At 37.4% G+C, this 22,180-nt stretch overlaps 1 protein-coding gene across 6 annotated transcripts in view; it reads left to right on the top strand.

The window, feature by feature from the left end:
• SMG7 (SMG7 nonsense mediated mRNA decay factor) overlaps positions 1–22,180 on the top strand; it is an 86,351-nt gene that overhangs the window by 51,520 nt on the left and 12,651 nt on the right. For all 6 annotated transcript variants that reach the window (XM_055582896.1, XM_055582895.1, XM_055582898.1 and 3 more), the window contains 9 exons: positions 8,171–8,342; positions 9,524–9,595; positions 10,402–10,552; positions 10,831–10,966; positions 15,369–15,531; positions 15,879–16,035; positions 18,953–19,023; positions 20,652–20,712; positions 21,858–21,977. In XM_055582896.1, the coding sequence (XP_055438871.1) occupies positions 8,171–8,342; positions 9,524–9,595; positions 10,402–10,552; positions 10,831–10,966; positions 15,369–15,531; positions 15,879–16,035; positions 18,953–19,023; positions 20,652–20,712; positions 21,858–21,977 (1,103 nt within the window). The remainder of the gene's footprint in view (positions 1–8,170; positions 8,343–9,523; positions 9,596–10,401; positions 10,553–10,830; positions 10,967–15,368; positions 15,532–15,878; positions 16,036–18,952; positions 19,024–20,651; positions 20,713–21,857; positions 21,978–22,180) is intronic.

Raw genomic sequence — 22,180 nt, forward strand, 5'->3', positions numbered from 1 at the left:
AATTGAATAACATACTTCATAGATGGAGAATAATTTAATGTCTAGTTACTAGTGATGTTGAACTTCTTTCATTCTTTATTAGATATTTGTATTTTATACAATCAGTTTAATCATTTATTTTCCCCATCCATTGTTCAGACTCTTAATTTTTTCTGTAGTAATGTATCTGAGCTCTTTCTGCATAGGAATATTAATTTTTCTTCCTTTTTTTTTTTTTTGACGGACATCTTTTTCTCCAGTTTCTTCTTGTCCTTTCATTTTGTTTGAAGTTTTTTGAAATACAGAAGTTACATAGTTTTTGTTCTTACAGTACAGGTTTTTCTTTGTGCATTTGTCCATAGGTCAACAGATACTTAATAATTACATTTAAAGGAACAAATAGGTATTATATTCATATACTAAAATTTGGAAGCAACACCAATATCCTACAATAGAGTAACGGTTAAATAAATTATAAACCATCTGTAAAATGGAATTACAAAACTATTATAAAGGGTATTTATGAAGTTTTTTTTATTGAGGTTTAGCTGATGTACAATATTATGTAAGTTTCAGGTATACAGTATAGTGAGTCACAATTTTTAAAGGTGTACTCTGTTTATGCCTGTGTGCTTGCTAAGTCACTTCAGTCATGTCTGACTCTTTTTCACCCTGTGGACTGTAGCCCACCAGTCTCCTCTGTCCATGGGATTCTCCAGGCAAGAATACTGGAGTGGGTTGCCGTGCCCTCCTCCAGGGGACCTTCCCGACCTAAGGATCAAACCTACCTGCCTGTCTTATGTCTTCTGCATTAGCAAGCAGGTCCTTTACCACTAGTGCCATCTGGGAAACACTTGCTCTGTTTATGGCTATTATGAATGTTGGTTATAGTCCCTGTGCTGTGTAATATGTCCTTATGGCTTATTTATTTGGCACATAACAGTTTGAACCTCTTCATCCCCTACCTCTGCCTCTCCTCTCTCCTTTGCCTTTCCTAGCTGGTAACCACTAGTTTGTTTTCTTTATCTGTGAGTCTGTTTCATTTTTTTTTTTATATTTACTACTTTGTTGTGTTTTTTAGATTCCATATGTAAATGATAACATACAGGCACTTACCTTTCTCTATCTGACATTGCATTTAATATAATCTCTTCCAAGTCCATGTTGTTGCAGGTGGCAAATTTTCATTCTTTTTTATGGCTTAGTACTATCCCATTGTTTGTGGAGATACACACGCACACCCCCCCCCCCACATCTTTTTTATCCATTCATCTGTTGATGGACAGTTGGGTTGTCTCCGTATCTTGGCAGTTGTATATAATGCTCCTGTGAACATTGACGTGCATGTATGTTTTTGAATTAGTGTTTTTGTTTTTTTCAGTTATATGCCCAGGAGTAGGAGTGGAATTGCTAGGTAATAGGGTAGTTCTGTTTTTATTTTTTTTGAAAAACCTCCATACTGTTTTCCACACTGACTGTACCAACTTACATTTCCACCAGCAGTGTATGGGGGCTCCCTTTTCTCCACTTCTTTATCAACATTTGTTATTGGTGCTCTTTTTGATTGATAGCCATTCTGACAGGTGTGAGGTAATAACTCATTGTGGTTTTAATTTGCATTTTTCTGATGACTGGCAGTGTTGAGCCTCTTTTCATGTGTCTGTTGGCCATTGGTATGTCTTCACTGAAAAAGTGTTTATTCAGATCTTCTGGCATTTTTTAATCCAGTTATTTGTTTTTTTCAATCTTAAGTTTTATGAGCAGTTTATGTATTTTGGATATTAACCCCTTATCAGTTTTCTCTCATTTGGTAGGTGGTGTTTTCATTTTGTTGACAGTTTTCTTTGCTCTGCAAAAGCTTTTAAGTTTAATTAGTTCTTGTTTATTGGAGAAGGAAATGGCAATCCACTCCGGTGTTCTTGCCGGGAGAATCCCAGGGACAGGGGAGCCTGGTGGGCTGCCGTCTATGGGGTCGCACAGAGTCAGACACGACTGAAGCTACTTAGCAGCAGCAGCAGCAGGTCCTGTTTATGAAGATTTTTTTTTTATGATGAGGAAATTGTATTAAATGAAAAATCATGATATAAAATTATGTATACAGTTGGACTCTAAACATTAGTTGAATAGTCTCAGCTCAATGGGGGTATTAACAAAAATGGTATGTCTCCCTATTCCTAGCACACACACACACCCCCCCCCCACACCCCCAATTACTACTTTGAACTATACTTCTTTGAATTCCAGATTCCCATCATAACCTTTTGGACAGATTTTGTACCATTCTCATTGCTCTTAGGTTTTTATAATAAACAGTCTAGTTTTAAAACTGCAGTCTCATCTCCACCCTAAATCTCTTCCTTCCTCCATGTAGTGGAAATCTAAACTGTGAACACAACTGAAGTCGGGAGGAACAGTAGAGACTTGGTGCAGGTATTGGATTGGCCTAAAGATCTTATGGAAAGACCAACCCAATAGAGTATCCACCTTCTGCAGTACATTTTTATATTAGCCATTACACAGACTATCTTGAAAAATGATTCTTAACCTTTTTTTTATGATGTGACACACATGTAGCCCATTTCCAAGGGTTTGATTACTGCTACTGCTAAGTCACTTCAGTCATGTCCGACTCTGTGCGACCCCATAGATGACAGCCCACCAGGCTTCCCCGTCCCTGGGATTCTCATTTGATTGGACACTGATAAATCCAAACAAATCTGCAAGGAAGTATAGCAGGAATCATTTTTGTTGAGGTAGCAGGTTATTTGCAAAAACATTTTATAAGCAAGTCAATAATAAAATCACTGTCTCAAAATATTGTTTTATAAAGGAAAATATTATTTTATAAAGGAAAATATATAAGTAATCTAATTTTGAAATTTGTTTTTTGAAATTTTTGTAGTAAGTATTGATCTTTCCCCCGCTGCATTCCACAGCCCCGGGTTGAGTCATAGGATGAGCAGCAGTAAACTTTTTTCAGATCTCAACATTAATAGAACTTGTTAGTGACGTTTTTTTGGTTATCTTGACTTGGTAATTGAAACAGTTAAATGATGTTGTAAACAATAATGTTCTGTACATCTTTTTTGATGACATGTGGTGCAGATTAAGCTACCAGACTGGGGAAGTACAGCAGGTCCAAATCATTGTACAGCTTTATAGACTAAGATGAGTTTTGAATTTTAATCTGAAGTATAGTTGCAAGTCATTGGGAAGTAGACGGGAATAGCATGATAAAATTTGTATTTTTAAAGATTACTTTGGATGTTACTTGGAGATTAATTTATCAGGGGTCAAGAATGGAAGGTAGATAGTGTGCTGTTGTGGTAATGGAAGGATATTGATGGATTTTTAAAGTATGGCCAGGCCTTCCTAATAAATTGGATCAGATGTATGGAATCAGGATAGGTGAAGAGTCAGAGATAACTTCAGTTATCAGCTAGTTGACTGGTTGTACCATTTACTGAGATAGGGAACACTGAAGAAAAGACAACTCTATTCATGCTACGCTAGGGAGATAGATGCCTGTTTGACATATAAGTGGAGAGGTCAAATAGGTAATTCGATAAGCTAAGCTAGGAGCTCAGTGAAAAGGTCAGAGCCAGAGTAAAATTTATGATTACAATAAAGTACCCTGACTTAGACATTAGGGTTTTGCATTTAAAACCATAGAACTAGGTGGGAACAGGTTTGGCACAGGAGGAGCCACATTTCAGTAGGAGTAAATCAGAGTGGTATCTTAGAAGACAAAGAGAAAAGCACTTCACTATGAGGAGGGAGTGACCAACTCAGTTGAGTGCTACAAAGAAATCAGGTAAGGTGATTAAAAAGGATCAGTTGGATTTGACACACAGAAGTCATTAGTGAAATTAATGGATACCATATTTCCTCATTTCTAAAACATTTTTCATATTTTAACACCTCTGAGATAGGGATACGTTTACAAAAGATGGTCAGTTCACCATTTAATTGGCAGTTTTTTATTCTGTTATGTAAATAATAGTTCATCTTACAATTTATGGTATCTTGGATTTGATGAAATGGGACTTAAGTTGAGTGGTCGAGATAGAAATCTGATTAGAATGGATTGAAAAGAGACTGATACATGATTATCCTCATTTCTGTTTTCTGTGAAAATGATTTTGACTTAGATCGTTTTGTTAACTATTGGTATTTAAAGCATGGTGCTTCAAACCAGAACCAAATTGCCAAATGAAGTAAAGATGTAACATTATGCTGTATGGGTTTTTTTTAAACATAAAAATACAGAACAGTAGAGTAGTCCTTACTCTTAAGAAATGGGAGCCAAAAAGAAAGCATTAAGTATCTGTAGTAATTAAAAGATATTCTGTGTATTCATAGTGAAAGTGAAAAGTGAAAGTTGCTCATTTGTGTTCAACTCTTTGTGACCCCATGGACTATACAGTCCGTGGAATTCTCCAGGCCAGAATACTGGAGTGTGGTAGCCTTTCCCTTCTCCAGGGGATCTTCCCAACCCAGGGATCAAACCCAGGTATCCCTCATTACAGGCAGATTCTTTACCAGCTGAGCCACAAGGGAAGCCCAAGAATACTGCAGTGGGTAGCCTATCCCTTCTCCAGGGGATCTTCCCGAGCCAAGAATCGAACCGGGGTCTCCTGCATTGCAGGCGGATTCTTTACCAACTGAGCTATGAGGGAATCCCTGTGTATTCATATTTAGTTCTAAATTCTTAGGGTAGATTGAAGAGCTAAGTAGCAGTGGAATAGTATAATAGAGTTTTCATAGAATAATTGCCAAATACAGTTTTGTTCAGCTTATTAAACATCTGTTTCTCTTTAGTCCCACCTTGTTTCTGCCTCAACTTGTGCTTTCTCACCTGGAATCCTTTGAACCAACAGGAATTTTTCCAGTATCTCTACCTACAACTCCTGTGTTCAGGCAAAAATTTTATTATAAGACAGCCACATGAAGTTTAAACCGTATTTGATTTACTTTTCTTAAATATCTTTTTTTCTTCTTGATAGATACTCAGCTGTGCCTAATTCTCCAGTCTATTCTTTCAGTACCTGTAGAACTCAATTGTTTGTTTATCCTCTGTCATGTTTCTTCTTGCTATCTTCCACAGAATCTGTTTTAGGGTTTTTCCCATTTTTCGTTCCTTTTTTTCTATTTTCAGACTCTCTTGGCACTAGTTTTGTTTGCTCAGTTTTATGTCAGTAAATTTCTTGCACATTGCAAATGTACAGGTATAAGTACAGTTGTAGGTAACCCCTGTGTTTCGTGAGAAGGGAATATAGGATTTTCTATTTGGCTATAGAGGTGCTTTTTATCTTAGGAAAAGGGTGAGATATTATATATCATTCTGAGTTGGGTCCCCCAAGGTATCTTGTTTTGTGAAATCTGTACTTATAAGAGAGAGTGGTGTTTGAATCAAGATATTTCTAATTCTGTAATATTTGTCAAACAACTCAATATTTTTGTTGCTTTCATACCCTCATCTGAAAAAAATGGAGCTTCATACCTGTGTTGAAGCAACATATTGCATTGCTACTAGTTTATCACAAGGATTAAGTGAGACAAACACATAGCCCAGGGAGTGAAACTTATTACAGGCATAGAATATTCCGTTGGTTTATGCTATTGTATTTGTTATTTTTCTCTCTCTTCCTCGTCTCTCCTACTCTCCCTTCCCTACTTTATGTACCTGTCTTGCTCATTTAGCTGTGAGCTCCTTAAGCACACAGATTTTTTTATTTATCTCTGTGTCCCTATTGTTTTCCATGGGTGTGATACAATAACCAAGTATTTGAATGATAATCAGTTCAGTTCAGTTCAGTCACTCAGTCGTGTCCGACTCTTTGCGACCCCATGAACCACAGCATGCCAGGTCTCCCTGTCCATCACCAACTGCCAGAGTTCACCCAAACCCATGTCCATCGAGTCGGTGATACCATCCAGCCATCTCATCCTCTGTCGTCCCCTTCTCCTCCTGCCCTCAATCTTTCCCAGCATCAGGGTCTTTTCAAATGAGTCAGCTCTTCTCATCAGGTGGCCAAAGTATTGGAGTTTCAGCTTTAGCATCAGTCCCTCCAATGAACACCCAGGACTGATGATCTTTAGGATGGACTGGTTGGATCTCCTTGCAGTCCAAGGGACTCTCAAGAGTCTTCTCCAACACCACAGTTCGAAAGCATCAGTTCTTCAGCGCTCGGCTTTCTTTATAGTCCAACTCTCACATCCATACATGACCACTGGAAAAACCATAGCCTTGACTAGACGGACCTTTGTTGGCAAATTAATGTCTCTGCTTTTTAATATGCTGTGTAGGTTGGTCCACTCCAGTGTTCTTGCCTGGAGAATCCCAGGGACGGCGGAGCCTGGTGGGCTGCCGTCTATGGGGTCGCACAGAGTCGGACACGACTGAAGCGACTTAGCAGCAGCAGCAGGTTGGTCCTGACTTTCCTTCCAAGGAGTAAGCGTCTTAATTTCATGGCTGCAATCACCATCCGCAGTGATTTTGGAGCCCAGAAAAATAAAGTCAGCCACTGTTTCCACTGTTTCCCCATCTGTTTGCCATGAAGTGATGGGACTGGATGCCGTGATCTTAATTTTCTGAATGTTGAGCTTTAAGCCAACTTTTTCTCTCTCCTCTTTCACTTTCATCAAGAGGCTCTTTAGTTCTTCTTCACTTTCTGCCATAAGGGTGGTGTCATCTGCTTGTAAGTAAATATTTGAATGAATGAGAGTAGAATGTGAAGAGCTGTGTGGAGGGCCAAGAATTAAGTGCTTGAGGCTATTAATGTGGGGGGAGAAAGTCTTTGAATGAAGGACACTGAAAAGAAATGATTGGCAAGAAAAAAAGAACTGGCAAAGCTTAGTGATCAGTCATAAAATCAGCTGTTTTCAGTGTGACAGAGAGATCCAATAGGATGATGACTAGGAAACATCCATTGTATTTGCTTATTTTTAACAAGAAGTCTTTGACAGCAGTTTCAGTAGAGTGGTTGTGGATGGTGGGATGGGGAGTGGAGAGGCTGTGGGAAAGTCAGATCATAATGGACTAAGGAGCAACTATGAATTGAGAAAGCAGATACTTGTGGACTCCTTTGAAGGAATTCTGTTGAGAAGAAGAGACATTAGAAGCTTGCTAAAGGAGAAATCTAGAGTCAAGGGAAAATGCTTTGGTTCTGTGTGTTTTGTCTTATAGTAATAATTATTGTTTATTTTTTGTGGGCACCATTTCATAGGCCATAGCAAAGAAGCTTGATAAGTTGAAAGTAGATTTTTAAAATGAGGGGATGGCAGGCAGGAGGCAGAAAAGAATGAAACAACATGCTCACACAGAGAAGTTATTTCTCAGTGAGAGAAGGAACCCTCTCATACCATAAAACTAGAGAAGAGAGGAAGAAAGAAGTGGATGTCTACATAATGTCAAAAGTTCCTTCCAGATCTCTACAGATGTATAGATCTGTGTATGCAGAGACCCAAGTTTGACCTCGGGCTTAAGAAAATAAATCTCAAGAAACTCCTGAAGTCTGCCAAATATGTTGGTTTGTATTTAAATCAAATTTGTAACCTGCTGCTGCTAAGTCGCTTCAGTCGTGTTCGACTCGATGTGATCCCATAGACGGTAGCCCACCAGGCTCCCCCGTCCCTGGGATTCTCCAGGCAAGAACACTGGAGTGGGTTGCCATTTCCTTCTCCAATGTGTGAAAGTGAAAAGTGAAAGTGAAGTCGCTCAGTAGTGTCCGACTCTTCGTGATCCCATGGATTGCAGCCTACCAGGCTCCTCCATCCATGGGATTTTCCAGGCAAGAGTATTGGAGTGGGGTGACATTGCCTTCTCCGAATTTGTAACCAACTAGTCTTTAATGAGTTTTGTGTGTTTCTAAGAGGAAAACAAAATAGAGAGAGAGAGAGGTAATTTCATGGAGTTGCTTGCTGAATGAATCTGAATAGCCTACTCAGGTAAAACCATTTTTTTCCTAAATTGCTGCTGTTCCTTTTAGATGTACATCTTGGATTGCTCTACTACTTGGCAAGTCAAATGATATGATTTGTAATGAATGTTACTAGTTATCCTATGAAAGGTTGTCCTATCTTAGGTCTTAGCAGTATTTTATATTAGTTACACATGTTAAAGTATACCAACATTACTGTTAGAGCACTTCTGACTTAATACTAATCCTTGCTCATGTTTTCCTTTCAGTTATTACAAGAACTGTGTACAGTGTTTAATGTAGATTTACCATGCCGTGTGAAGTCTTCCCAGTTGGGAATTATCAGCAATAAACAGACGCATACCAGCGCCATAGTGAAGCCACAGTCTAGCTCCTGTTCCTATATCTGCCAGCACTGCCTCGTTCACCTTGGAGACATTGGTGAGCCCTTGGTGTGAAGGAATTGATAATACATTCATGCTTTTCTTTGGAGTAGTCATAGAAAGATTATTTTCTTTTAAACAAGCATACACATGCAACTTAGATTGTCATAAGAGAAAACTATAAAATGTATTTTAAGAAACTTTGATTTTCTGAATGCTTTGGGATTGGCAAAGGATTTTGAAGGAAGTAACTTTCATATTCAGATTTTATGCAGATGTAGGCAAATAATAAACCAGCAAAAATGTAATCAAAGCTTAATCTTTCAAAGTGATGCCATAATATTTTCTGAAAGACTGTATTCCTTTGGAATTGTGGAGTTTATACAAATTACTCCTTCTGAAGCTGGGTTGCCTTCTTTTCTTCCTACCAGTGCATTAAAAGTTCATTTTTAATTGTTTGCTTTTTACAGTTCGATTTGTATTTCCATTTTATATATTTTATCTCGGAATGTTATGTAATATATATATTCTTGTTCATTCCTTTAAGGTGACCTAAAAAGGGTTGTGAAACAAATTAACTATAGGATTATGTTTTGACTGTCCTCAAATAACAAGGAGTGGATTTACATTCAGAGATTTTTAGATTTCTTGATGTCGTAAATCATTCATTCCAGGAGAGGTCACATCAAAGCAAGCACTAGTTTCTACAGGGAGATTCAGCAAGTAGTAGTATATCTAGATTGCTTTTGCTTTCAGTGTGTTCTTTGCACACACATAAATAATATTTCAATAGGTATGAGGCATTTTTCAAAATCACTTTATAAAGATATTAAAGAAATACATAAATTTCAGATCATATTGTATAGTGTTTTTTGTTTTGTTTTGTTTTTAAGTGCCATATAACTCACCCCTTCTTGTGGGCCGGCCCCAGGTCACCAGCATAGTCCGTAGTGGGAGCTGGTGATGGCATGACACTGGAGGACCTGAAAATGGGGCCTAGGTAAGCTTTAAAGTTGGTTACATGCTGAATGTCTCAGATAGGGAAGGCCGGATGGACACTTCACACGTAATCCTATAGTTAATTTGTTTTAAAATACTTTGTCTTTAATCTTCATTTAATTTTAATGTATTTATTAACTTTAAATCTTTAAAAACTATAGCTGTTTTGGAATTACCCTAATGGTTGTTTTTATCTGTGTGTTTGTTTTTAAACTGAGTTTTTTTTTTCCTTCCTCTTAGCTCGATACAGAAACCAGACCAGCCAGGCAGAGTCCTACTATAGGCATGCGGCTCAGCTTGTCCCCTCTAATGGTGAGTTGGTTATGACACTTTACTCTCAGTAGAAAAATAGAAAATAGATAGTTCAGGGCTCCTCATTTAAGTGGTAAGAAGCCAAAAGATATTTTCAGTTTTGGTATTGATTATTGTATTTTTCCTTTTAACTGTATATTCTGTGCAATTGGAAATAAAAGTATTATTACTGTTGTCAGTAAAGCGCTATGGATAGAATATCCTCTAATGGGATCTAAAATTGCTTCAACAACTGGCTTTCCTAATATAATTTTCTTTTTAATACCATACTTTCCCTCCTAGAAAAATTCTCTCTTATTACAAAAAGATAATGCTTTTGTCTTTTGATGGCTCTCTAAATGGGCGTTAGGAGCTATTCTTGAATTAAATTACTGTAGGTGTTTGGTGATACGCATTCTTGATAAGCCACAATGAAAGTCCATTAGATTCTAAAGGAGTCGCCTGCAGGCGGGGACGGCACTGGGACACACTGGTCCATGCTGTCTGGCTGCTTTCCCACTGCAGTGGCACAGGGGAGTAGTTGTGGTAGAGACTGGCCCACAAAGCAAAAAATACTTCCTGTCTAGCCCTTTCCAAAGTCTTATTTGAACTTGGAGTGCCCCCCACCCTAATCGTATGACTTTTAACCTATGTGCCATCACTAAAGTGTGCTGCTAGGCCATTTTTAATGAGCTAGTCATGGGATTTACTTTATAAAATGCTCCCCATTGTTAATACAGAGATTTAAAAACTGACCTTCTGCATTCTGTGATAGCAAGACTTCATTGCATCTTGGATTACTTTAGAATCTTACCTTTCTCCTCTAGGTCAGCCTTACAATCAGTTGGCTATCTTAGCTTCTTCCAAAGGAGACCATCTGACTACAATTTTCTACTACTGCAGAAGCATTGCTGTGAAGTTCCCTTTCCCAGCTGCCTCTACTAATCTACAAAAAGCACTTTCTAAAGCACTGGAAAGGTAAGGTTGACTTTTCCAAATGGACTCAAATTTGGGCATACAAGAAATAATGGCCAGTTGCTCATGCTTCCTGTCTCTCATATTTGCCTAAAATCTAAACATATGTATTACAACAGTTTTGCATGTAGTCGCCACTGAATTTCAACCAGTCAGTCTCTGAGTTGTTCCCAGTGGAGTAGTACAGGCTGCTGAGTACTACTTCATCTGAGCGTGTCTCCTGTAAGACGTTTTAGCCATTTTGCTGCTTAAGATTCATGAAAGTTTTTCTTTCATTTCAGCCGGGATGAGGTGAAAACCAAATGGGGTGTTTCTGACTTCATCAAGGCCTTTATTAAATTCCACGGTCATGTGTACCTGAGTAAGAGCTTGGAAAAGTTGAGCCCTCTTCGAGAGAAGTTGGAAGAACAGTTTAAGGTTAGATTTTTTTAAACAGAATTTTTTCTTGTCTAAATGAGGAAGCATATGATTTGGAGGAGACTCACTCCCAGTTTTATGTCATTACTTAATTATGAAATGTTGATAAAACCGAAATTTAAAGCATGTGAAATTCTGGCAAACCGCATTCCTTCAGTTTAAACTGAGGTGCTGTCTATATAAAGAAATACAGCAGACATATTTTCACTAAGTAGCTGCCATTTGGCAGAAAATACCATAGTGGGAAAGACAAATTTTCCTCCTTCCCTGTCAGATCAAGCACCTTTCTTTTCTCAGTTTTGGAAGTCCTGCATTTGATGTTTTCTGTATTTAGATGTGATTTGGTTGCCTACTTTATTGATAGTAATTCCATTCTGCGAACGGAGCTCATTGTTCTTACTGTGCTTTGATCCCTCAGGATTTGTGATTGACTGAAGGAAAGTAATGAGAATTTCATTCAGCAGGCATATATTTCACTAATTTGTACAAGGAGATAAAATTAAGGAACCTTTTTTCTAGTTATATGTATGAAAGTAATTTTTATTAGTATATTAACTTAGTTTAAATGATGTAGTAAAATATATATAATATTGGAGGAGTTAAAATTAACTGTTTTATTTTTAGTTCATTTATTCAACAAATATTTGACTAGTATGTACCAGTCACTGTTTTAGTCACTGAAATCAACAGTGAACAAGACAGTCTCAAAGAACATATTTCTAGGTTACTTTTGAGTGTCTATACACTTGGGGAATTGTCTGTAACTATGGTTTTTCCTGTGGTCATGTATGGATGTGAGAGTTGGACTGTGAAGAAGGCTGAGCACCGAAGAATTGATGCTTTTGAACTGTGGTGTTGGAGAAGACTCTTGAGAGTCCCTTGGACTGCAAGGAGATCCAACCAGTCCATTCTGAAGGAGATCAGCCCTGGGATTTCTTTGGAAGGAATGATGCTAAAGCTGAAACTCCAGTACTTTGGCCACCTCATGCGAAGAGTTGACTCATTGGAAAAGACTCTGATGCTGGGAGGGATTGGGGGCAGGAGGAGAAGGGGACGACAGAGGATGAGATGGCTGGATGGCATCACTGACTCGATGGACGTGAGTCTGAGTGAACTCCGGGAGTTGGTGATGGACAGGGAGGCCTGGTGTGCTGCAATTCATGGGGTCGCAAAGAGTCGGACACGACTGAGCGACTGAACTGAACTGAGGAATTGTCTGTAACTGGGAAATTGTCTATGAAGTATTATACAGGTTTCACGTTCCAGAGATTGTAGAACTTAGTTAAGAGACAGTAAATTAGCCAGATACAATCAGTGTGAAATAGTTTAATTTATAGACGATCATTTTTTAGTTGATACTTTTTATGTGTAAGAGATTATACCAAGTAACTATAATAGACATAGTTTGTTTTTGAAATAAGCTTCTAGAGTCCCCTGCTGTTCTCTGCTTCTGTTAGTGACCTATTTAAACTTAGCCCATGATTTATGGGGTTGGGTACATGAAAGAAACAACCAACTTTTTAAAGCCCTAGGCTGTTCAGCCTAGAAAAAACAAGTCTAAATATTATTCATTGTAAGTTTTCAGATATATGAAGGATTATTTTAAAAGAACACATCTTTGTCTTCCTGAGGTCAGAAATAAAATCTTAAAATTTAAATAGAGACCTGTAGGGGGTTACTAGGAGGTCTCTCTTTTGAGAGCTTAAAAGTCAGATTGGCAGCCATTTTTCTTGAATGGTTTAGGTGCAGTCTCATTGAATAGCAGGGGGTTGGACCAAATGATCTTTTGAGATTGCTTCCAACTCTGGTTCTATTCAAGATATACTCCGTAAATGGGGAGGAAGGGGGGACCTACCTTCATGAGATCTTCTCTAAGTCATTCTCACATAGAAGCTAGTCAGTTTTGTATTTGGTTCAACCTCAGACACTAATACTGTCTTCAGATATATATTTTTGCATGTGAAGTTCTGGTGGGTGTATGTGGGCAATTGCTAAAATAACACTTTAAAGTATTATTCCAACACTCTGAAGTTAAACATAGTATGAGGCAGATCTATTTTAAACCTTAGCCAGTATTGAAATGTCAGAAGAACATTGTTGGAGTGAAATTTTAGCATAGTTGAGTAAGTATTTCTAAAGCTTTTACAGACAATTAGTATTATCCACATGTAAACCTCAGTGTATCTGTCTTACCAGCAAGTCTTTATCTACTAAGCAGAAACATGTACCAACTTGAGAGGTCCTTAAGTCCTCATTGGAGGACTTAAGATCTGGGTTTAGGAACTGAGATACATGGCTTTTATATCTGTTAAATGTGTGCTGTTTCTTAACAGTATTTAGTTCAGTATAATCCTTAACTGCTGTTGAAAGTGTCTTTGAGTAACAAAAAGTCAGTCCCGGTTTAACCTGTTACTAAAATGCAATCCAAATGTTATGAAATTACAACTTAATAGTTATGTATTTCTAAAAGTATGGGTTATTCCTTCACTAAGTGTTTGAGTCCTATTGTATAATCTGCACTTCTCTCACTTCTCTAAGCTCTTAGAGATATAGGGGAGAACAGGACACAGTCTGTACCTTCATGAACTTGCATTATCATTTGCCAGTCCTAGGCTGCTCTCATATGCTATGTTTCTGTACATAAACCAGGAAAAAAATTATTTAATTTTGTTCAGTAGAACATTGCCTTCTAAAATAAATGCCACTGGATTTATAGATACAAGGGATACATTACTATAAATTATACTCATAGAAAAGCACACTTCTTGAAAAACAATATTCTCATGCCAATTTTATGTGTTTATGTACATAGTCAGCTGATCTGTAAAGTTGGATGTAGAGAACGAAAGAAGAGTTTTACAGGAGCACTCTGGGAACGAAATAGCATTTCAAGATATTCAGAGTAAAGGAAAGAAAAATGGTCGATGCCATTTGAAAAGGAGTAAGCATTCTTGATGTATATACTGGAAAGACAGATGGCAGGATGATAGGGAGAATAGAATTAAAGAGAAATAGAACTGTGTTTTTTCCAATGATAATGTGAAAGATCTTGTTAGTAGAATTATGGAACTTATTCTGGATGTTTCACATTCTTTATGGTAAAAAAAAAAAAAAAAATCTCAGAATAGGCTGGACACAAGCAGCTATAAATTTCTGAGATGGTAGGATCTCTTGTCACTGCTGGTAGAAGTGTAAGTGACATAATCCATTTCCCATCATAAGGCTAGTGGCAGTGAACCCCACTTTCTCCAGAAGTTTTGCCTGGGGAGGGAGGGTATTTGGCCGTGGCTGAAGTGTAAGGTGAAACCAGGATGTCATCTCTAATAGCTATCAAGTTTGTCAGGAACTTTTGTTGGAAAACTGTTTTCTGTGGGAGTACTCTACACTACTGCAGATATTGAGGTAGCAGGGTGATGAAGTTAAGGCAGCTGAGAGCATGCAGGTGAAGCCTTCCTCACAGGGATGCTCCACAGGTCACTGTGAGCACACACTTCTTAAGTCAAAGAAATGTGGTTGTGAAGGCCATTGCTCTCCTGATAGAGGAACGTGTCAGTATAATTATTTGTACAAATGCCTATTCAGTTCAGTTCAGTCGCTCAGTCATGTCCAACTCTTTGCGACCCCATGAACCTCAGCACGCCAGGCCTCCCTGTCCATCACCAGCTCCCGGAGTCCACCCAAACCCATGTCCATTGAGTTGGTGATGCCATCCAACCATCTCATCCTCTGTCGTCCCCTTCTTCTCCTGTCCTCAATCTTTCCCAACATCAGGGTCTTTTCAAATGAGTTGGCTCTTCGCATCAGGTGGCCTATAATACTTGTTAATGACTGCTTTGGATTATCATTTACCCTGTGTTTCAGATATGTTTTTGCTATATATCTCATTTATAAATAAATTTCTTTAAATGTGTCAAGCCTTTGAAAGAGTAAACTTTATGACCAAGTTTGGAAGACATTTGTTACGTGCCAAGAGTAAAACATGCATTTTGCCTCTTTTTACTTGAAATTTTGATTTTCCTATGTGCACCTATTTTGTCGTCATTGGTCCTGGTTTCATATTTTAGTATGTTTCCATCTCTTATAAAACAGCTTCTGATGAATTAAAATGTATAAATTTATTAATAGTCCTCTAAAAAGTTTTTCTCGGATCATATTAAAAAATACATAGTTTCTTGCAGTAAAAAGCATTGTTAAAAAAACAAAAAACAGCTCTGTGGTGACTGGGTTAAATCTTTTCAGGGCAGAAAGTCAACATGAGAAACATCAGACTGCATCAAATTCAATTAAAATACTCATCTATAAATGTTACCCTTGTGGTTTAAATGCAGACTGCCAGTTTAATTGTGCTGAAGACAGCTTCAGTTCTTGATAATATATTCAGTATTCCTGTCTTCTTTTACAGAGGCTGCTATTCCAGAAAGCTTTCAACTCTCAGCAGTTAGTTCACGTCACTGTCATTAACCTGTTTCAACTTCATCATCTTCGTGACTTTAGCAACGAAACGGAGCAGCATAGTTATAGCCAAGATGAGCAGCTGTGTTGGACACAGTTGCTGGCCCTCTTTAGTGAGTATTAAATCATTTAACTTCCTGTGCCATCTTTTTTGGGAAGCATGAACTTTGACATTTTCATCATTGCAACAAACCATTAGTAACATGAAAAAGTGTTTATTTCGTAATACTGAATTAGGAGGCCTAAACCCTAAGTTCTCTCCTTTTATCTGCTGACATCCCCTTCATCAACAGTATCTGTGACATTTCTAATGTAGAAAAGAAGATGTCTTTTTAGAAGGAAGCTGTAAGATATTTAAGTGTTAAGTAGCATACAGCCCAAGGCTCGTAGTAATATTTTAATTTGGACTGGTACACAATTTCAAATATTTTATTCTTTGTGCACACATTTTTTCTTTAAGTGTCTTTTCTTGGCATCCTGTGCAAGTGTCCTCTCCAGAACAAGTCTCAGGAGGAATCCTACAATGCCTATCCCCTACCTGCCGTCAAGGTGTCCATGGACTGGCTGAGACTCAGACCCAGGGTGTTTCAGGAGGCAGTGGTGGATGAAAGACAGTAGTAAGTATCTCGGAATTTCCCATTAGCTGTGTGCTTTGTTTGTTTGATATCCACAGATATGTAGAAACTGCCTTCTAACACAATATTGGAACAGTGGAGGACTTGTATTTTCCACCTACTCTCTAGAAATTGAACTGAAGACTTCTTTGTAAGCTTTTCACTTACTTGTTTGAATTCTTCATGGGAGGCACAATCTTAGATTTCTGACTCGCTGTGTGCTCCCGCATTCCTGCTTGCCATCCTGGGGAAAGGCATTTTTCACATTGCAAAATGAAATAGTTTGTTTCTTATTCATTACAATACACCCCAATTTTCTGTTTAGGAATTGAAGGGAAGAGATTTTTTACTTCTTCCATTCTTTTTTTTAACTAAGCTGTTTGATGCTGACTTTCAGTAACACCCAGTTGGAGTTATATTTGTTCTAAGCATAGAGGATTGGATATTATTTGGGCTCTCATGATTTTCCGTGTAATCTCTACTCAGAATATTCCTGACAGTTCTTAGGAATTATTCCTTAGACAGTGACAAATGAAAGTTTTCAGTTTACCTTTGGCCATAGGAATAAATGGGCTTCCCTGGTGGCTCATTGGTAAAGAATTCATCTGACAATGCAGGAGCCGCAGTTTCAATTCCTGGTCAGAAAGATCCCCTAGAGAAGGAAATGACAACCCACTCCAGTATTCTTGCCTGGAAAATCCCATTGTCAGAGGAGCCTGGCAGGTTATAGTCCATGGGTTCACAAAAGAGTCAGACATGACGTAGCCCCTAAACAACAATAGAATAAATACCTGCAGTAAGGCTTTGCAGTGAGTGAGAAGCTTCTCTCCTGCATACTTTGATGGTGGATATTGGGAGAGTCTCTGAAATTTCTACTTTGTGGCTCAGCATCTACATATTGACCAAGGTCACAACCTGAAAAATGTCCTAGCCACATTCAGGACCCCATGATCCCTCTTATTTTGTGCTTGTCTTACCTCTTCTCCCCTCAAATCTAACTTTAAGCGCCTTCATTTTTGATATTGTCATGAACAGAGTTTAGCAACATAAGCACAGCATACTACACTTCTCTTTTTCATGCCAAGGTAGTAAAGTTATATTTTAGACAGTGTTTTCTTGCACAGAGTTTTCATTTCTTAACCAGAAGCTATACCTTTTTCCTTATCATGTGTACTTTAGAACTTGTGTTTGGTTCAGTAAGCTGTATTAGTAATGTTATGAAAAAGCATTGGTATTTTTATTTAGCTTTTTTTTGTTCCTATACAGTGAGTGATCTTTTAGGCCTATTCTGTGCATTCCCATTTCTTTTCTTTTCTTTTCTAATTTTTTTTCACCGTGCCACATAAGTTGCAGGATCTTCGTTCCCGCACCAGTGATTGAAGCTGGGTCACAGCAGCGACAGACCCAAGTCCTAACCACTGGGCTGCCAGGGAACTCTCTGTGCATTCTTATCATCGCAAAGGATATTCAACCAGAAGAAATAGCTTTATTTTCAAACTTCTTTCCTTTTTCTTCCGTATCATTTACTCTTCTCCCTTTCTTCTCTCAGATTTATTGGGATCTTTAAATTATGTCCTTGCAGGTATTTTTTTTTATCTTAAAGTATGTTATTACTCATTTTCAGCTAGTTTGAGGTATTTCTCTAAAACTGAAGATTTTTCTAATGTGTCTGATACATCAAGGTGTAATAATCCTCATATCTTTTAAATGAGGGAAAAAACAGTTTTCTGAACTTCAAGTAAACTTGAGTTTCTTGCTTTTGACCATTACAATTTCTAGAACTTGTTTTCTTCTATACTTTTTTGAGAACATGTTCTCTTAGACTGAATCAGTACATGAAATAGTGATTTTTTTTTTTTTTTTTTTTTTTTCTTTGTAGAAAGCAGAGTTAGACTTAAGTAGCCCACAGTGGGGTAAAGCAATATATCATTAAGTCATATTTTATACTCTTTTTTGTCTGTTTCTTGAGATCTCATATTTGTTGCATAGAGACATTGTTCTAGTCTAGCATGCTTTTTTAGGTTATTAACCTTCCTTTTCAACTGTCTCTTAATTCATTACATCCTCAAAGGCTTGTAGCAGACATTTATTCTTCAGTGTTGTTTCCTTATATATTTTTCCTATAGTATTCATTTATATATATTTTAAAGTGGCGTATTCCAATATTTTAAAGTGTACAGCTGTCAGCTTCCAGGTTTTTTCTCTGATGTGATGATATGCATCCAATCTCTCTATCCTGGGCAACTCACCCTGGGCTTTTTAAATTTTCTTAAAGCCACACTCTTTTACCAACATGGTGGTTACATATTTCTAGAAAATCTTTATATTATCTTAAGTAGATTGTAATTATTTTTAATATTTTAACTAAGTATTAAGAATATTTTTTAATATTTTGCAAACTTTGGCAAAGATTTGGTGTTAGGAGACAGAGGTAAGGACATTGTAACAATGTGAACTTTTTTATATCATAAAGAAAAAGGCATATTCATCACTTTCAATGTGATATGACTATGATGTAACCACATCCCCTGTCACAGATTAAGAACTAGTAATGGGTTCCATAACTGATAATGTATGTGAAAAATATAAAAACATAATGTGCTATTTCTCTGGTCAAAGGTTTCTCAGTAAATATCCATTTTCAGTGAATAAAACTGACAAGTCAGTTTTTCTGATTGTTAAATTAGGAACCTGAGGACTGATCTGCAGTAGTAGGTCTCTGTTACGGAAGTTTGGCCCTTCTGGTGTATCTTATCTAGACACATTTGTAATTATATTTTAGGAAATCATAACAGCATTTAAAATGCTAAACCAAGAGAAAAATACATAGTCTAGGTCCTGTTGGTAACATTTTTATGGTTTATTAGCGTTCTGGTTTTTCATGCAAAAATAAAGTCTGAACTATCTGTTTAATTTACAGCATTTGGCCGTGGCTAATTTCTCTTCTGAACAGTTTCCATCCCCATGAAGAAGATCTTTCAAGTACTAATGGTAAGAGCTCCCTTAACCTTGTGTTGCTGACATTGTTCTCTGTCACTAACAGTGGGCTTAGTGAAAGTGAAAGTGAAAGCTGTTCAGTTGTGTCCGACTGTTTGAGACCCCGTGGACTATGCAGTCCTGGGAATTCTCCAGGCCAGAGTATTGGAGTGGGTAGCCTTTCCCCTTCTCCAGGGAATCTTTCCAACCCAGAGATTGAACTTAGGTCTCCCACATTGCAGGCCGATTCTTTACCAGCTGAACTACAAAGGAAGTAAATAGTGGGCTTAAGGCCAGAGAAAAACAAGGTTTTGTTCTTAAGTGTTTGACTTTAAATTCAGTATCTCAGAGGAGACTTTGTGCTTTGCATTGGTTAAGTGGGTGGAAATAGAGGTAATAATCCTCTTGTAATTCTCTCAGCTTATTCTCCTGTTCTGCTTCATTTGAATAGGAGTCCAGAGAGTAGTGTTTTCAGATTCTTTCCATCTTCCCTTCTTCCTCATTCTTAATAGTTATTTTTTGGGGGGACTAATGTGAACAACATTACTCTGTCAAAATAATACTTGCTTATCAGGACATTTGGGACATACAAACATAAAGAACACAAGTCCCCCTTAGTTCTCTCATACAGAAATACTCTCCGTACTATTCACGATACTCTTATTTTCTTTGAGGCTTTTACTTCTTTGTACATACATATACCTGCATGTGATTGATATCATATCGTTAAAGTTATGTGATATAGTCCACAAGAATCTGCCTGCAATACAGGAAACCCAGGTTTGATCCCTGGGTCTGGAAGATCCCCTGGAGAAGGAAATGGCAACCCACCCCGGTATTCTTGCCTGGAGAATTCCATGGACAGAGGAGTCTGGTGGGCTACAGTCCATGGGGAGTGGACATGACTAAGCCACACACACACACACACACACACACACACATGCTTTATAAATTTAACGAGATACTGTTAGAATTTTCCTTTGTCATTTAAACATTTTGGAACATGATTTTTTAAAGGCTGCTTAATATTCCATCCTATGGCTATGCCATAATTTATTTAATCATTATCCATTTGCTTAAAACTTTGCCCCATTATAAGTAGCACTGCATTGAACAAACTGTAATTGACTCCTTTCTGATTATTTTTCTTCCATTAGATCAGTGCCCCTCAAGCATCATATTTGCAAATGAATCACTTGGGATCTTGTTAAAATGCAGTTTATGATTCCGTAGGTTTGGGATAATGCCCACGATTCTGTATTTCTTACAAGCTCCTGGGTGATGTAATGTTGGTATTCAGTGCTTTGAGTTAACAAGGAGATAATCTAAACATTGTGATTAATGGATCGAGCTATGAATTTTTAAGGCTGCTAGGGGAAAAAATAGTCCTTCGTACCCATCCTCCTCAGCCTTGAGTCATAGGTGAGTATGAGGGCAATGTCACGGGCTCAGAGGCCACAGGTAGGGGCTTGACAGGTAAGTTATTTTATCACAGTAACTATAAAGAGGAACAGAGAACTATGAGCATTAATCTTTCTTTCTGTCTAGAAAATATTCTTTTTTTAATATAGGAAGCAATATCCTGCTGAACAATAATATTTTAATTGAAATGTTTACAAGTCTTGATTTCTCCCGTTCTCTAGCAACACCACTTCCAGAGGAGTTTGAGTTACAAGGATTCTTGGCTTTGAGACCTTCTTTCAGGTAGGTGGCCTTTGTCACTGTTTACCTAGTAGAGTATACAAAAGCTTCCTAATGTACTTCCCTACTTAAAAGTTCTTAGTCCATTTTTACTCTGCTTCTGCAATTATAAAGTATAGATTTTATGATGTCCCATTACTAGTACAGAAAACTTCAATTTACACATCCCCAGTTGTTAAAATATCTTTTTTATCTCGATGTCCAAAAGCTTAGTTTTTCAGCCATATTTCCTGTGACTTTCACCCCCTTCCCCTCCAGTAGCTACATGTTATGCATAAACTGTGACCTGTACTGGAATAGCTCTGTATTTTTATTCCTCCAAAACGTTGTTCATGCTGTGCCTGAAACGTTCACATTCCTCTTTCATCCTTCCCTTACTTACTAATCTGTAAGCTCTTAACCATACCTGTCCAGGGTCCAGGTCAGGTATCACTTATTTTGTGAACCTTTTCAAAGCTTATCAGAAGACAGTAATGTTTCTTTTATAATGCTTCTCTTATTCTTTGCTTAGCTTTTATCTCTTCGGATTAAATCATAATTATTTGTTCCTTAAGGTCAGGAGACTCTTTATCTTTGTATCCTCAGTTTCTGGCCTACTGCCTGGAAGTTCTTAGATGCTGCTGCCATTTTTTTTTTTTTTTTTTTTTTTTTTATGATAGCTTAAAGACAAATTTGAAAAACCCTTACTTTTTAGGTTGACTTACTTTTCTAATGTCAGTGAGTTTTTTGCTCTGTACACTTTATGGTATGTGTTCATTTTTTTCTGATTTAGATTGGGCCACCTTGAAATGAATAGATAATACTGTCTGTTAGAATAGATATCTCAGAGACTCTAGCATTGCCATGGTTGTTTGAAGTAAGTTACAATGTGAGCTTACTATTAAATAAAAACTTTATTTATATTAAAAAAAAAGTCATTCCTAATAAAACATTGTGATTTATTTCAACTCCTCCATGAGAAAGTGAAATATAAATAAAAATATCACATTAATATTGCTTTGTTTCATGGTATTCACAGTCTTTAAGAGTATAAATAAGTTCAAGCAAATGCAGCTAATTACAACAAATAGCTAACCTGTATGGAAAAATCTGAAGCCATTGCAGTTCATTAGGTTTAATTTTCTATAATTTGCTTATGTCAATTTTAGGAACTTGGATTTTTCCAAAGGTCATCAGGGTATTACAGGAGACAAAGAGGGTCAGCAACGACAAATACGACAGCAGCGTTTGATCTCTATAGGCAAATGGATTGCAGATAATCAGCCAAGGTATTCCTCATCAGATACATACACACACCCCATATGAGTTTTACACTTTGGTATAAAGCTATTGATTGTAAACTCTTAAGTCAAAAGGTTGGGAACACAGCATAGGATTATGACCCTAGTGATCTTTAGAATCTCTTTAATCTCTGTCCTCTTATTACCCTGCCTCTTTTAGAGGAACTGGCCTTGTCTCCCTTATTTATTAC

This window comes from Bubalus kerabau, chromosome 5 (assembly GCF_029407905.1).
Source record: "Bubalus kerabau isolate K-KA32 ecotype Philippines breed swamp buffalo chromosome 5, PCC_UOA_SB_1v2, whole genome shotgun sequence".
In the NCBI taxonomy this organism is placed as follows: domain Eukaryota; kingdom Metazoa; phylum Chordata; class Mammalia; order Artiodactyla; family Bovidae; genus Bubalus; species Bubalus kerabau.